The sequence below is a fragment of the Geotrypetes seraphini genome, chromosome 2, assembly GCF_902459505.1.
Source record: "Geotrypetes seraphini chromosome 2, aGeoSer1.1, whole genome shotgun sequence".
In the NCBI taxonomy this organism is placed as follows: domain Eukaryota; kingdom Metazoa; phylum Chordata; class Amphibia; order Gymnophiona; family Dermophiidae; genus Geotrypetes; species Geotrypetes seraphini.
The window spans coordinates 297,264,374-297,282,059 of record NC_047085.1 but is presented as its reverse complement, the minus strand read 5'-3'; the positions used below and the strand labels follow the sequence as shown (position 1 = coordinate 297,282,059).

The following is a 17,686-nucleotide window of genomic DNA, read 5'->3' as shown; positions in this document are numbered from 1 at the left end:
GGGTTTTCAGATATCCCTAATGAATGAGAGAGACTGGCATGCCTATTACTTCCATTATAGTCAAATCTCTCTCATGCATTTACATAGTGAGTTACTATGAAAATCCGACTGGCTGGTGGTCCCCTAGGACAGGCTTCAAAACCATTACTTTATGAAAATAATTTAGCTTTAATAAATGAAAGCTTGTATATTCTCAAACCTGTCCTGGAGGAACCCCAGCCATTGTTTTCAGGATACCCACAATGTATATGCATGAGTGATTTGCAAACCAAAAAAGCAGTGTATGCAAATCAATCTCATGCACATTATATTGAGAGTATTTTAAAAGCCAGACTAATGCACAATTGTGCATATCAACCTGATTTTAATCCAAATTTCCATGATTTTATATGGCACAGCACAGGATATATAGAGTCCTGATGAAGTTATAGGCTGCCAAAACACAGTCTGTGTTGGGTCCTTAGTACATCCATTCATCTTGATTTTGCTGCTTGATTTTTTTATATAGAGTTCTTAATAAAGTGATTTTGGATTCCTGCTCTCATCCTGGTTATTTGTGGCTTTTACACTCCTTGCATTTTTGATTTTGGGTTTCCCCAGAACAGGCTTGGTATAAACACTATATAGATTCGTGCAGAAAAAAAAAAAGTGTATGGTTTAACAGGACACACCAAGAATCTTACAGTACCACTATGTCTCTCCTGCAAGAAGTATTTTGGCACAAAAATGATTCTTTTCTGTTTTGTTTCTTATAAAAGGGCTGAAATAGCATACCGTATATACTCGAATATAAACCGAGATTTTTGGGCCCAAAAATGGGGGTCTGTTCATATTTGAACCTCCTTTTGATGATGGTGCCTTTTTCCTCCACTCCCCATCTGATGACCAACACTGCTATTTTCCACCCCTCCAGATGTCCAGCACTGTTATCTCCATCCCCCCTCCGATGACCAGCACTTCTATCTCACGGATGACTAACCTTGCTATCTCCCACCCTCCCAATGACCGGCACTTCTATCCTTTACTACCCGCTCCCCCCTGCCCCAGACCGACATTGCACTTACAGTCCCGAAGCTCTGGAAGACAATGACTGTGCTCTGTGCCTGGCTGAAGGGCCTTGAACATCTGCACATGCTCAAGGCCTGCTGGCTCCTGTCCTCTCTGGGATTCTCAAAGGGAGACCAGCAAGCCTTGAGCATGTTCAGATGCTCAAGGCCCTTCACCAGCACAGAACGTTGGGCCCAGAAGTGTAATATTGGTCTGGCGCAGGGGAGAGCGGGTGGTGGAGGATAGGAGTGCCTAAGCCATTGTTCTTCAATTCTTCCAGTGCCACCAGTAGCCTCTTCTGTACTTTTGTTTTGCTGCAATCCACCCCCCTCTAAAGCATCTTCCTGTTTCTGCTTGGGTGGACTGCAGCAAAGGAACGTGTAGAGGAGGTCCGGGCAGTGCATGAGAATTGCTCCCACACCAGCAACCTTTGTAGTTTCCTGGTGAGGGGAGCTTCAAAACCAGATTGAAGAACACTTGGTAAAACTGGGGGTGGGGAGAGATGCTGAATGGGAGGGGCAGAGAGAAGAACAGGGGTGCATGAATCGAGGGAAGGGATGGTGCACAAGGATAGAGGGAAGGGGAAGAGGTGGAAAGATAGATTTGAGATGAGGCAGAAAAATGGAAGAAAACTGAATATGAAAATCAGTGTCAAAGGAGAATGTAGTGCAAAAAGTAAAGGAGAGGAAAGAAACAGCAAATGTATAAGGAGGCCTTAGAAACAGCGTTAAGAGCACAGATGGAACAAGATGATCAGAAAAATAAAATCGTCAGATAACAAAAGTTGGAAAAATGTTTTCCTTTTCAATTTAGTAATTGAAATATGTCAATTTTGAAAATTTACATTTTTATATTTTGGACTGTTCAGGAAAAAATGTATTTCTTTTTATTTCTCTTGTGGTGTACTTTATGCAGGGTCTGACATATTAGGGTTTTGTTTGTGTACAATAGTACTTTTAGTTTGTGGGTTTCTATTTGAAAAGGTTTTTTTGTTGGGTTTTTTCCCCGTTTTCTACATGTGTGACTAAGGCCAGGTGTTCTGGGGGGGGGGGGGGGGATAGAAATCCAGAAACTTTGGTTGGTGTCAAGGCCCCAAGTAGGAAAATATTTGTCAACTTTCCTTCAGGTTTTTTGGACTCTAAACAGCCCCAACTGAAAAATTAGTGATTACTTACGGCATGATCCCTGCCAAATGACACTCAATTACCCAGATTTTTAACCTGTTTATATTCGAGTCAACCTTTTTTTCCAGGGGAAATTGGTTACCTCGGTTTATATTCGAGTATACTGTATATGGTAAGTTTGAAATTAGTGTATGAGTAGGAATAGTTCACAAAGATTTAGCCTTAACTACTCCATTCTCATCTCTCTCATATGCTGTCATTCTTAACTACTGTATCTTTAAAAAAAAGCTAAAGTAAATCTATTACCAACTCACCTTGTGCTCACATTAAAAGAAGAGCTCCAATTTCTTACAGATTCTCAATAGGGGATTTAAATGTCTAAGTGGAAGAAGAGTATTTCATACCAAACTAGAACTAGGGAACCCACAGAGGGAGCTAAAAATAGAGACTGGGTTAGAATGTTCTTAAAAGAAGGGAAGTAGTATGTTGACTTGAGTGAAGCTGAATTCACAAAAATAGAGGAAAAATCATACTTTGCTACAATCCCCATCCTTCTATAGACACTTCCAAATTTGGCCAATTCTGCTTAGGCATTTAGACTGAAAAATTTAGTAAAGAGTATATTTCTAGGCACACACTCAACCAATTGATCATCTTCATTGTGAGAGAGGATCAATTTCTTCATAAATGCAAAATATACCCAACTTTTAAGTACATATCAAAGAGACACGCTTTTTACAGATTCAACAAAATAAGATTTGTAGAAAGGAGCACAGAAAACTAAAAAAAAGGAAGTCTCGGTATCAAATGTCAAACCATTCCAAATCATGCAATGTAACTAGTGTCAGATCTCACAAACAAAGCTTACAAAAGCAAGAAATAACATACATGCAAAAGGAGTTTCAGGCAAACATCATATCAAATATGTTTTAATCTGTAAAATAATTGATGGCAAAATAAAATATTTACATCACATCATACCGTGTAAACAATTGAAAGTCTCTGTACAAAAGAAATATACATGCAAAATTATGTATACATGTGATTGAAATCAAATGAAAACAAGAACAGAACACACTTAAAATAAAATGTTATGAGTTTGGTGTGAATACACATATCCAGTTTTTAATTCATTTTTCTCTTTCCTTTTTCAAAAACTTATCTGTACAGTTTTACAAAAAAACAAAACCAAACCCAAATAAAAGTACAAAAATAAATAAAATACACTGGAAGCTGTCAAGCTGAAACCAGCTATTTCAGTCTATGGCTTATAACTCCAGGAGTCTAGCAGTGTTGGTAATGCAGGCTTTGAGGAAAGATTGCAGCAAAAATGCTCATTCCAGGGCAAAAAACGGTTCTAAATTAAACCAGCAGAATATGCCCATGTTCTCACTGAGAAAAACAGGTGATTTTTTTTTTTTTCCATTAGAGAACTACTCTTGATAAAGCTGTTCCTCTGTTATATTGGACATTGCATTTCACACTGAAAAACTCCAAATGACAATATTTGGCCATATTCCTCTTTTTGTTCAGTAAAATGAATCACAGTATTGCAGACCAATTTTGTTGGCCAGACACAAAGACAGACAAGAGCCTTATAAAATAAGGCTTGTACGCAATGCCTTTGACTCATTGCATAATTTATAATTTATTACAAAAAGGGAGAGAGTGTCACACAAGTGTGCTCTAGAACTAAAGTTAGTGGGGGGAATCCCAAAGAAATAAATGGCAGGTTTGGATTTATGAAAAAAAATAAACCCCCGTGTTAACACCACTTTGGTATTTTCACAAAATAATAAATTTACAGTAATAATCACCACCACCACATGAAAACAATACATTTTAAGTTAGCATCCCTAGTTTTTATTCTGTTCGTGATTTGGGAAATAAATCTAGTTTCTGCCAAGATTTATTTTAACATTTTGAGATTCAAGTCAAGTTTACTTTTAGTTAGTGGTGCAGTGATTGAAAATATAAGGACAGAACTCCGCCACAAACTCTCTCCCTTCTCCCTGGAGCCACACAGAAAAGCATGAAGCTTGCGGTGCTAGAGTGTTGGTTTTTTTCCATATGTTTATTACAGTTACAACAGAGGTCTTCATAAATAGTTGCATAAAATGTTAAAGCCACAACATTGCACATGATATGAAATAAAAACAAATTCCAATGAGTGTATTTACAATATTTTCATTTGCCCGTAAACTGGGCTGCAATCAGACTGGTAAAGCTGGTCTACCAGCCAGGAAAAAAAATTCCTTTATTTGATGGGACAAGCAATGGCTATCCCAAACTAAAAACTGCTTCCTTTCCCCTAACCCCCCCTTCCCAATATTGGTATACCAGCTCCTCAATGAAATAACATCAATAAAGAAGAGGTGGGGGAAAAAAACAAATTAGCCAAAGGCAGGTAACAGTCATATATATACAGTAAGGCCTATAATGTTATCAGAGCAAAATGATTCATTCTATTGTATGTAAAAGTTTGAGGTTAGATGCACTGAAAAAGCAGTGTCTGGTTTTAGTGCATTGTTATGTAAGATAAATACAGGCGGAGGCAACTGGAAAGCTCAATGACCAGGTGAAAACCAGACATGTATATAAATGGCAGCCATCTTGATGGGCAGCAACCACATAGGCAACTATTTTCAATGTGTCTTTTTTTGTCATTTTGTGTTGAATACCAGCCTAATGAATATAGGCATCTTCTGTTTTTCCTTGAATAAATGTTGAAAATGGTACAAGTAAAGGTTTAACTCTTTAGCAAAATTCTTTCCTTATTTGTTTTAAAAAATAGTGTTGTACAATTTTTTTTGTTTTCTCTCTCTTTTTAAATTATTATTATTATTTTTTTTTTGCAGAAACCTGAATAAAATACTGAGAGACAGCAAAGGTTCTGGTGTGCCTCTCGCAGGGTACAACAGTGTAAGTTCTTTACGCCTTCTCCCCAAGCTTGATTGGCATTGTTGAATCCCAAGAACCGTTGCTTACAGGTTCACTTGGAATACAATTTCACACAAAGAACATTCCAGCAGCTGATCAGCTGTTAGGTTTTTTTTTTCCCCCTCAAATTTAAGTTAACATTTGATTGGCAGGAGAATACCATCTCCAAGTTGATTGGCAGGTGAAAGAGAATAAGAGAAGGATAACTACCTAGTTAGGTCAAACTCTGGGCAAGAGCCTGCTCTGCAAAAAGTGTTTAATGCTACCAATGGGCCGAACATCATTCTGGTGTTTCCGGCGCTCGATAAATGAGGTCAGTCTTAGTATATCAATGCTGCAAGTATTCTTGCTATTGCCTGGCTGCAGCCATGGCTCCTGAAGGGACAATGTGGCAGAGGGACGTTGAGATGGCTCACCTTGCAACAAACAACAAACAAATTCCTTGGCCCTCTGGCTAACTCCTTTGAAGTAGTCATCTGGAAAACTGAAGTCTAGGCGGCAAATGTTCAAGCACGTTTCTTCCACACTCTCATCCAGGAATGGTGAAACACCACTTAGAAGGACATAGGCAAGCACCCCAATGCTCCATGTGTCCGAGGTAAGGGAGACTGGGTTTCCAAGTATGATCTCAGGAGCTGCAAATTCTGGGTTCCCCAGTAACTGGTGAATGTAGTAGGTGGTATTCAGCTGCACAGTGTCGCCAAAGTCAGCCAGTTTTAGAGTTGGTTTTGCTGTACTATGGTCCACCAGGATATTTTCAGGCTGCAAAAAGAGAGAGAGGCAACTTCAGTTTAGGATATTAGAGTCTGTATGTAATGTAGAAATGAGTAATAATAGGAACAGATTTCATTTTTATTATTTTTGTGCCTTTAAAATATATCAATTAAATATTTGCTTCTCTTATTTAGGAAATAATGATGCTCACAAAATATTGTTATACAAGTCATGTACACTCCTGTTTATTAAGAAATGGAATCAAATTTATCAACTCCAGTCCTTCTTGATCTTATTTTCTAACTCTGGCAAAATTTCTTACCAGAAAAAGTAGGTGTTGATACTCAGTGGGCCCATAAAGCACAGTTACTTACTTGTAACAGGTATTATTCAAGGACAGCAGTCAGATATTCTCATATGTAAGGAATTGTTATCCACAAAGCCTGGTATGGACAGTGCAAAAGCATACTGTCATTTTAGAAGTCTTGAGTCTACCTGTAACCCGCTTGTGCAAGTGCCTTCCTGTCCAACATCAGCTCGCGGGACCGTCAGTTCAATAACAAAGCTAAGAAGCCTAGTAGGGGAGGTGGGAGGGTTGTGAGAATATCTGCCTGCACTCCTCGGATAACACCTGTTACAGGTAAGTAACTGTGCTTTATCCCAGGACAAGCAGGCAGCCAATTCTCATGTGGTATGTGGGATTCCTTAGTGGCCAGGATCATGTCTCTAAGAAGATGTATTTGATTATATCATGAGCCTGGTGAAACTAAAAGGGTTGGTTGGATAGTTTTCATCTAAGTGGAGAATAAATTTTGTAGAACTGATTATCTGAACTGACTAGCCTGTCTGAAATGATTCTCCAAGCAAAAGTGGGATGTGAAGGTATGAACTGAAGGCCAGGTGGCCACTTTACAGGTCTTCAAAGGGAGTGGAATGTAAGTGAGCTACTGAACTGGCCATTGCTCGTACTTTATGTGCAGTCATACGGCATGCCAGCATCAGCCCAGCTCAAGAATAGCAAAAGGAGATACAGTCCACCTAGGATCAAAAGACAGGAACAGCTGAATAGAAGTTTTGTGAGGCTTGGTCTGATCTAAGTAATAAGCTAGTGCACTTTTACAGTCCAATATGTGGAGTGCAGCTTCCCCAAGGTGTGAATGTGGTCTCGGAAATAAGACTGGAAGGACTATAGTCTGCTTTCTGATATGATTTTAGGAAGGAACTTGGAATGAGTACGAAGAACCATCCTATAATGAGGTTCATAAACAAGTGCTTGAAGTTCACTACTCTTCGTGCAGAAGTATGAGCTATGAGGCATACTACTTTCAATTAAGATGCTTGAAGGATGAAGTTGAGAGTGGTTTAAATGAAGGCTTCAGGAGAGCAGAAAGGATAACATTAAGGTCCAAATAACACTGAAGGAGGTTTGATAGGTGGCTTTCATGAATCTGGATACCAAGAGATGTATTGACAATGGCCTGCTGTCCAGAGGAATATGAAAGGCAGTAATAGCACTAAGATGGACTCTGACTGAAGATGTTCTTAAACTAGAGTTAGATGGGGACTTGGCATTCAAAGCTGACATTCAAAGCAGTGGGAACTGAAGGATTGTGACTTGCCAAGGGTCACAAGAATCAGCATTGTGATTTGATCTCACAACCTCTGGGTACAGAGGCTGCAGCTCTACAAGTGAACCACACCTTCCCCACCCAGAACTGATGGTAGAGGACAAGTTTTTGGATTCGAGTTGAGGTTACAACAGAAGTAAATTGAGACCATTTAAAGTGATAGTAGTACTGTGTGGAAGGTTTTCTAGAAGCCTCAATGATAGCTGATACTGGTGCAGATAGTGTAAATTTATCTATTGGTTAGGAGAGAGATACCATGCTGTGAAAGCTAATGAATGTAGATTGGGATGAAGAAGAGATCCTTCGTTCTGTTTCAGCAGCGTTGAAAAGATTTGAAACATGATGTGCTCCCATACACTGAGTTGAAGGAGGAAAGGGAACCATGGTGGTTGTTGCCACTGAGGTACTATAAAAATCATGGTGGTTGGTTCTTGGCGAAGTTTGAGTAGAATCTTCTTAAGTAGAAGTATTGGAAGAAAAGCATAAAGGAATTTATCCCACCAGTCCAAGAGTAAAGGATCCGACTCCAGACGACTGAGAGAGTAGATTCTGTGACAGAAGAGTGGAATTTTATGATTGTGGGGGGAAGCAAAGAGGTTGATTTCTGGAGTCCCCCAAATATTGACTATGTGACACAGAATGGATGAGTTGAGGGACCACTCGTGTGGCTGAAGTCTGCTCAACTTGTATGCTAAAGTATTAAGATTCCTTGCTAGGTAGACTGCGTTCAGAAAGATGTTGCATGGGATTGCCCAGGACCAGATCTACATTGCTTCTTGGCAGAGTAGGCGAGATCCTGTGTCCTCTTGCTTGATCATGTAGTACATAGATACTTGATTGTCTGTTCAAATGAGTACTTCTTGATTGAGAAGGCGATCTTGGAATGTGTATAGAACATGGCAAATTGCTGAAAGCTCAAGGAGATTGACATAGAGAGCTTTCTCATGAGGGTCCAGCTGCCGAGTGTGGAGACCATCAAGATGGGATCCCCAATCAAGCATGGGAAAATCTGTTGTTTATATTTTTTGATGTGTTGGAGTGCGGAATAGGCGGCCTCTGGAAAGGCTGGTCGGTGATAACCACAACTGAAGTGACTGACAAAGGTCTGAGGTAAATTATATGTGTTGGGATATTGGAATGCTAGCTTGATACCACTTTGTCAAAAGAGTTCAGTGAGGTTCCCTGAGATTTAGATGGGCAAATGGAGTTACATGAACTGTAGATGCCTTGTGACCCAGGAGAGGCATCATTTGGCAAGCTTTATGTATTGAAGGGAAGAGACTGGCAGATAGGAATCAGAGTCTTGAGCCTGTGTTGTGGCAAAAAGGCATGAGCTTAAGTTGTGTCTAGAAGCGCTCCAATGAACTCTAGAATTTGGGTCAGTTGTAAATGAGACTTGTCATAATTGATTGCAAATCCTAGAAGTTCTAGAAGGCATATGGTTAAATTCATAGCCTAGTGAGCTTGTTGAGGTGTTGGAGCTTTGATCAAGCAGTTATCCAGGTAAGGGGGAACACATGAAAACTGTGTGATCAAAGTGTGATCAGAGAACTGAATGCCTATTGCTAAGCATTTTGTAAATACTTTGGGTGCCAACACTAGGCCAAAAGGGAGCACCTTGTACTGGAAATGGTATGTTCCCATTCGGAAGTGATGATATTTTCTCTAAACAGGTAAGATGGATATGTGGGTATAGGCTTCCTTGAGGTTGAGAGCATATAGCCAGTCATTTTTCTCCAACAGTGATAAAAGGGTTCTCAGAGACCATACAAAATTTCTCCTTCAGCAAGCATTTGTTGAGAGCTTGGAGGTCTAGAATTGGACAGATGCCTCCATTCTTTTTTGGTATAAGAAAATACCTGGAGTAGACCCTCAGCCCCTCTCCTGCGGGGGTACTTGTTCTGAGCTGGAGGAGGGCTGAGAGCTCTTGCTGAAGAAGGAACTTATGATGGGGTTTGAAATACGACTCTTTTGGAGGATGGTTTGGAGGTTTTATTTATAGTCGAAGGGCATAGCCATATCTCAACACTTCAAGGACCCAGTGGTCTATTGTTATAACAGAGTAGCATTGATACAGAGATAATTGAAGGTAGAGGTTATACTGGCTAAGCTCTTGTGAATGGAGTCAAAAAGACTTTGGAAATTTTGATTGAGTATCCGTCTGAGATTTCTGAGCTCTTTGTTGTTTGGGATGTGTTTGCGTGGGAGCACAAGAGGATGAGGAAGTTGGATCATATCGCTGTTTGGTGTAATAAGAAGAATGTTTAAGATTATAAAACTTCTTAGATGTCTGAGGCTTAAATGACTTTGAGGATGATAGTGTTCTCATGGAATCCTCATGTCTTTATCTTTTGTGTTGCTTCCTCTATTTTTGTCTCCAAAGAGGTCATATCCTAAACAAGGTATGATGCACATTGGCATCAAGATCCAAAATGAAGCCATGCTTGTCTCCTCATGGCAATGGAAAATGCTGATCAAAGGCATCAAATACTGAGTGTAGCAGATCATTGGATAGATGTTGGTAAGAACTTAAATGTTCTGCAGGAATATGTTGGACATAGAAAGACATTTTTTGAAGAGGAGACTAAGTAAAACGTCTTATAAAACAGTAGCTGAGTATACTTTTTGTTAGCATAGGCTTTGGAATACTCTATAACCAAATTTATCATGAGTCTTGCCTTCTGTCCCAGGTGGAACACTGAAATAAGTTCCTGAAATGCTGATTTTCTTTAATGCAGACTTGACAAGGAGGGATTGATGCTGCAGTTGTGACCTGTCAAACCCTGGGCAAGATTGAATTCTATATATGGTATCTAGCTTCCCAGTTTTTAAACATGGCATACTTCATTAAATTGTAGAAGGTTAGTTTAAGATAATCCTCGGGCCACTCCTTATAATCTAGAGCAGTGTTTTCCAACCTTTTTACACCTATGGACTGGCAGAAATAAAATAATTATTCTGTGGACCGGCATTGGTCCGTGGACTTGTGGTTGAAGAACACTGGGCTAAGTCGTGGGCCAGACCCCACCCATCTCTACCCAATCTCCACCCCCAGACCCCTCCCCCATAATAGTACTAATTGCACCTTGCACGTCCCGTGCCTCATCTAGAAGCCTTCCCTCTGATGTTGCAACATCAGAGAGAAGGCTTCCGGTTCAGGCGCAGGATGCCCATAGGAGCCACTGCCCATGGCTTTGTGCACTGAATCAGTTAGGAAGAGGGAACTGGCTCAAAGATAACACCACATTGATCGCACTGTGGACCGGCGGTTGAAGAACACTTTTTTGGGCCTGATGCACGTGCTGGCCCTGTGGACCGGCAGGAAATTTCTGTGGACCGGCACTGGTCCATGGACCGGTGGTTGAAGAACACTGATCTAGAGCAACCATTAATTCTGCTCGCGGCTCAGACTTTGACTCCATTTTGATTGGAAGAGCATGCCCTATCTATCTAATGAATTTTGTGAAAGACAGGCTTTCAGGTGGAAACCTTTGACAAGGAGGTGGAGGAGATGGATCTGAAGGAATACCATACGATTCATCTGCAGAAAGTTCTGGGTACTCAGAAGATGAATGTTGAGATATTATTTTATTTCAAAATGTATACATATCTAGATTATTTCCATATAAAACATAATGCCTTTGTATTGCTCTGTGGTATGGACACACCTCAAATACTGTGTGCAATTCTCGTTGCCATATCTCAAAAAAGACATAGTGGAATTAGAAAAGTTTTGAGAAGAGCAACAAAAATGATAAAATGAATGGGACAACTTCCTTATAAGAAAAGGATAAAGCAGCTATGGCTCTTCAGCTTGGAGAAGAGACAGCTCAGGGAGGATATGATAGAGGTCTATAAAATACTGAGTTTAGTGGAAAGGGTAGATGTTAATTGCTTGTTCACGCTTTTCAAAAATACTAGAACTAGGGGGCATGTGAAGAAGCTACCAAGTAGTAGATTTAAAACAAACTTGAGAAAATATTCTTCACACAACATGTAATTAAATTCTGGAATTCATTGCTGGAGAATGTGGTGAAATCAGTTAGCTTAGCGGGGTTCATAAAAGGTTTGGATAATTTCCTAAAAGAGAAGTCCATAGGCCATTATTGAGATGGCTTGGGGAAATCCACTGCTTATTCCTAGGATAAGCAGCATAAAATCTGTTTTACTACTTGGGATCTAGCTAGGTACTTGGCACCTGGGCTGGCCATTGTTGGAAACGGAACACTGGGCTTGATAGACATTTGGGTCTTTCCCAGTATGGCAATTCTTATACTTTATTTACTTATTTAAAAATTTAATACTCACAACCATCCAACAATTCTGCATGAGTTACATTCAAACATGCATAATTAAAACAGTATAACAAACAACAATACATAAAAACAAATCATCTCATAAACTAAACTAAACCTTAAGTTTATATACCGCATCATCTCCACGGATGTTGTGGAGCTCGGCACGGTTTACAAGAATTTAAAATATAGGAAGAGAAGGAAAAAAAAAAAGGTTTACATGAACTTATATATAGAAGAGAAGAGTAACTATATCAAAGCAATAAAATTGTTCCTAACTCAGTCATTTACAAAAAAGCAAAGACTGATTTTATCTTCAGATCGTAATGCATGACGAGGAGTATATATCTGCAGAAGATAACTAAGTAGTGTTGGACATTTTTCCTTCAACAGCTTAAAAATTAAACAAACTCTTTTAAACTCTGTGTACTAGGAACTCCGGTCCTTGAGAGCCGTATTCCAGTCAGGTTTTCAGGATTTCCCCAATGAATATGCAGGAGATCTATTTGCATGCATTGCTTTCAATGCATATTCATTGGAGAAATCCTGAAAACCCGACTGGAATACCCCCGCACTAGGCAATAGGCAGCCAGTGAAGATCACGCAGAATAGGTGTAATGTGGTCAACCTTAGAAGCCCCCACAATCACGCGAGCTGCCGCATTTTGCACCAACTGTTGCACTTGAATCGTGTACTTTGGCAAACCCAAATAAAGAGTTACAGTAATCAGACAAAGGTGTCAACATTGCACCAATGACTGTTCAAAAATTTTCCACTGACAGAGATAGTTTCTTAACTTTCTTAGCAATCGAAGTTTAAAAAAGACCTTGGAAATTGCCATCTTAATTTGCGGCTTAAATGATAACATCAAATCCAATAAAACACCCAGATATTTACACTGACTTGACATTGGAATCACAGTATTATCCAGCCCAATCTCCAATGGAAATACAGGCAGATGCTTTTCTCGACCTACACACATAATTTCAGTTTTTTCAATATTCAATTTTAGCTTATTCTTCATTGCATGAAAACAATTCTCAATCTGAGATTGAGCATTAGCCATCGAGTCTCTCACTGGTATTACAAACTGAATGCTGCCAGCAAATTCCCAGGGATTTCAAAATTTGACATAAAGGTAGTAAATAGATATTGAATAAAATAGCCGATAAAGCTGAACCCCGGGGTACTCCACTCCCAAGTGTAGACCAATCTGACCTATTCTGACCCACTGTACACAAAAAGTCTGATATGACAAAAAGACTTAAACCAATCCAACACTTTACTGCCAATACCCAAAGAACATAATCTTGCCAAAAGAATTTGATGGTTTACATTATCAAAAGCTGATGATATATCCCAAAAAATCATAAAAAAACAGTCTCCACGGTCTAGACCAGTGGTCTCAAACTCGCGGCCCGGGGGCCACATGCGGCCCACCAGGTACTATTTTGAGGCCCTAAGTATGTTTATCATAATCACAAAAGTAAAATAAAACAGTTTCTTGATCATATGTCTCTTTAGCTATAAATGACAATATTATTATTAAGACTTAGCCAAAAGGAAAAATTTATAAAGTATAAAGAGTTTTACCTCATGCAGAATTGTCATTTCCGTAATAAGACATTAACTATTTTTTCTGAGGCCCTCCAAGTACCTACAAATCCAAAATGTGGCCCTGCAAAGGGTTTGAGTTTGAGACCACTGGTCTAGACCTTTACGCATAAAATCATGAGTAGGTACTAGCAATAATTCAGTAGAATACATAACATAAAAGTAGCATTATAATAAACATACAATACATAACATAAAAGTAACATTACAAAAATCTGAGTCTTCATGACATTTCTTGCTTACTTCTATCTATTGCCTGTACAAAGAAAAATATTTCTTTAAATGAAATAAGATACAAATAACTGTATTTTCAATAGTTTTTAAAAATTTTAATGTCAGCACATAGGCATAATTGCCCCATCAATGCATTCCACATTGTAACACCTGTCACACAAAAAACAGCTGCTCTAGTCTCAGCATATTGCACTTTAGTTGATGTTTCAAATAACATGGTATTTACTAAACTAAACTACACTAAACCAAACCTTAAGTTTATATACCGCATCATCTCCACGGAAGTAGAGCTCGGCACGGTTTACAAGAACTTAAAAATGAGAAAGAGTAGGAAAAGGTTTACATAAGTTTATAAATCGAGTGGAAAATGCAGTGCTCTACCGGGACAATATAACATCAGAAATTGCTTAAAATATAAAGGTATTAGATGGTAAAGTGTTTTGATGAATAATCGAGATTACTTTATATTGGGCTCTCTGTGCTACTGGTAACTAATACAACTTCCGAAGGACTGGGGTTATATGTTCATTTCTTGCAACACCCATAACCAACCGTGCTGCTGCATTTTGGACTAAATGCAACACACTGCTACATGTTTTAGTTATTCAAAGGTACAGTGCATTACAGTAGTCCAGTCTGGAGATAATCATTCTTTTTTTTTTCCAAATTCTTTATTCATTTTTTCATCTTATAACAAGTACACAGTATTACATCATTTAAAACTTTTACACATCACTTGAATTTCTTTCTATTGTCATCGTAAGTACATATTCCTTCCCCATCCACCCTTCCCTCAAATATTTCAATCAAAAATATCATAAATATTGTATTCTTAATCGTTCACTGAGCTACAGTTCTAAAATCAAAAGGTGCCAACATCAGCTTTAAACAATGAATATTTAAGTAGCCAAAACAGGCTTGAATAGTTTTATCAATTTGACACTTCATTGTGATCCTCATTCCTGATGTCATACCCCCCTCATCCCTTTTCTTTTAAATTTTGTTTTTAATAATGTACTTATTGACCCTTCCTTCCCCTTATTATCCTCAAATTCATGTAAGTACTTGTCAATCGTCTTTTTAATGTTCACTCCTCCTCCTATATATATATATATATATATATATATATATATAATTTTACTTTTTATTTTAAATTTTAGCATTGTAAACCGGCCAGATACATGTTGATGGTCAGTATATTAAAAACAATAAAATTTGAAACTTGATTGTTAAATGAGAGTCCAGTTTTACCCCTAATACTGTCATTTCCTTTTTGACTAATAAGGCTACATCCAATACATCTCTTCACCACCCAGTTTCATAGTTTAGAATCATACCCCTCGATGTCATGCCTCGAAGATGAAGATCATCAAGATGAATGTCATGGTAAGTGTCGAGGAGTATGGCGAATACTGCACTGAGGAAAGTGCCGAGGAGTGCTTCGAGGTGTTCGTTGACAGGAATGTCAGTATCGAGTATGGGAAGAATTGTATTCCCTGGAGAAAGGAAGTCTCTTTGAATGTCGATGGTGGTCCACGATTTGACTTTCTAGGGGCTTGCTCGGATTGAGATGAGGCTAGATGCAATGCAGCAGGTTTCTGCACTGTAGCATGCAGCTAATTCTTTCTGCACCAGTTCTCTGATCTGGTCTTGCAGATATGGTGCCGTTACCAATGTTGCCTTCATGTGGTACAGAATGTTGCCTTCATGTGGTACAGAAAGAGTATACTGCATCAGGTGTCGAGGCATTGATAATCTCAATGTTAAGGCACACCTCAGAGGAGATATCAACTGCATTGATGATGATCTAGTTTTGGTGCGTTGACGTTTTGAGTGCGTCGATGGATGGACGCCCGAGATGCCGCTGATGCATGCCTGAAGGGGGAAGGGTATTTATGTTTCTTAAGCTTTTTTACGAACTTCCTCCAATGGACCACGGGAGAGTAGTTGACCAGGGTGTTGATAAAATTGGCGCCGTTGTCAATGCTGGTGGTCTCTGAGTGTCAGCATCGGAGCCAGCAGACATCCTCAATGTTCTTGGAGTTGACCCAAAATGTTTCTCTTATTGCAACTGCCTGGCTTTTAACAACCTCTTCTGAAGTTTAGAGCAAGCAAGAAAAATCATAGCGCTCAGACCTAGGCACTGGACACACCAGTTGTGTGGGTCAGTAGCTGAAACTGCCCTGTTACATCGAGTGCACCGCTTAACGCACAGGTGTCAAACTCAAGGCCCGCAAGCCAAATCCGGCCCGCCTAGCCGTTTTATGCAGCCCGTGGTCTCATGCCTCCAGTGTTACCTTGTGGCCGGCTCCCTCCTCCTCACAGCCATAGTGTGGACGGAGCCGCAAGCAAGACGCATGAGGAGCCACTGCACGCAGAAGCAAGACACACGAGGAGCCACTGCATGCGGCTCCATGCCCACTACTGCTTTGAGGAGGAGGGAGCCGGCCACAATGTAACACTGGGGGCACTGGACTGCAGGCTGCATAAAACGGTCAGTTTGGAGCCGCACAGAAGGTTAGACACCCGCCGCCGGGAGCCACAGCATGGAGGGAGGGAGACAACAAAGGTAGGGGGAATGATATTTTCAAGTTAGTATTTGAATTGTGTCAATTTTGAACATTTTAATCTGCTGTCTATCTTTTGCACTGCTCAGGAAGAAATACATTTGTTTCTTTTTCTCTGGGGGTTGTACTGCATGCAGAATCTTGAATCTTAGGGTGTTTTAAAAAAATATATTAATACTTTTAGTTTTTAGTCCCGTATTTGCATAGGGGTTATCTGTGTTCTGGTAGGAATGAATGTTGAAAAGCATACAGTGTGTTATGTGTAGTTTAATTTTGTGGTTAACCATTACCATTATGTGTTAATAAGATTATATTGTGTGTGCGAATATATGAAAAATGAATGGAAAGAATGGTGTTATAATTAGTATTATTATGGGGCGGGGTCTGGCCCGCGACTTAGCCCCTTTTGTTTTGGATTTTGGCCCCTTAATGTGATTGTTTGACACCCCTGGCTTAAAGCCTTGGACAATGAGGGGAAAACCGCTGATGCTAGGTCAAAGGGCTGGGAGTTCAAGTAATCTGAAAAAGGCTTGATGCTCTCAATCTGGAAACAGGCTGAGATAAGCCCGAAGGCCCAAAACAAAAAGTGTTACTAGAACAAAGGAAAACCAATAAAATGAAATACTTTGAAAGAAATAACTGAAAACAACTAATGGGAAGGCACTGAAGCAGAGATGATCTGAATTTGTCAATAACAGATCCTGCTTTTGAGAATAAAAGTTCACATGGGATGAAAGATTAGGTTCTTAATCTACTACGGATTCCATAAGTGTAGTGATTTATCCCTTCCCACAAACTGGCTTGCAGAGAGAGAATACTTACAGTGGTGAACTGGGTCAGAAACTGGCTGTCGGACAGACGGCAGAGGGTGGTGGTTAATGGAAGTCGCTCGAAGGAAGGAAAAGTGACTAGTGGAGTCCCTCAGGGTTCGGTGCTGGGGCCAATCCTGTTCAATATGTTTGTGAGTGACATTGCTGAAGGGTTAGAAGGAAAAGTGTGCCTTTTTGCAAATGATACCAAGATTTGTAACAGAGTAGACACCGAAGAGGGAGTGGAAAATATGAAAAAGGATCTGCAAAAGTTAGAGGAATGGTCTAATGCCTGGCAACTAAAATTCAATGCAAAGAAATGCAGAGTAATGCATTTGGGGGTTAATAATAGGAAGGAACCGTATATGCTGGGAGGAGAGAAGCTGATATGCACGGACGGGGAGAGGGACCTTGGGGTGATAGTGTCCGAAGATCTAAAGGCGAAAAAACAGTGTGACAAGGCAGTGGCTGCTGCCAGAAGGATGCTGGGCTGTATAAAGAGAGGCGTAGTCAGTAGAAGGAAGAAGGTGTTGATGCCCCTGTACAGGTCATTGGTAAGGCCCCACTTGGAGTATTGTGTTCAGTTTTGGAGACTTGCACGGTCTGTGTCTGTGTATGGCCGTTTGGTGGAGGATGGGCTGGGGAGGGCTTCAATGGCTGGAAGGGTGTAGATGGGCTGGAGTAAGTCTTAACAGAGATTTCGGCAGTTGGAAC

At 39.9% G+C, this 17,686-nt stretch overlaps 1 protein-coding gene across 6 annotated transcripts in view; it reads right to left on the bottom strand.

Moving 5' to 3' along the window:
* Positions 1-3,084: 3,084 nt before the first annotated feature.
* The window catches only part of TRIO (trio Rho guanine nucleotide exchange factor), an 830,868-nt gene continuing 816,266 nt past the window's right edge, over positions 3,085-17,686 (bottom strand). For all 6 annotated transcript variants that reach the window (XM_033929845.1, XM_033929848.1, XM_033929849.1 and 3 more), the window contains one exon: positions 3,085-5,873. In XM_033929845.1, the coding sequence (XP_033785736.1) occupies positions 5,331-5,873 (543 nt within the window). In that variant the 3' untranslated portion in view covers positions 3,085-5,330. The remainder of the gene's footprint in view (positions 5,874-17,686) is intronic.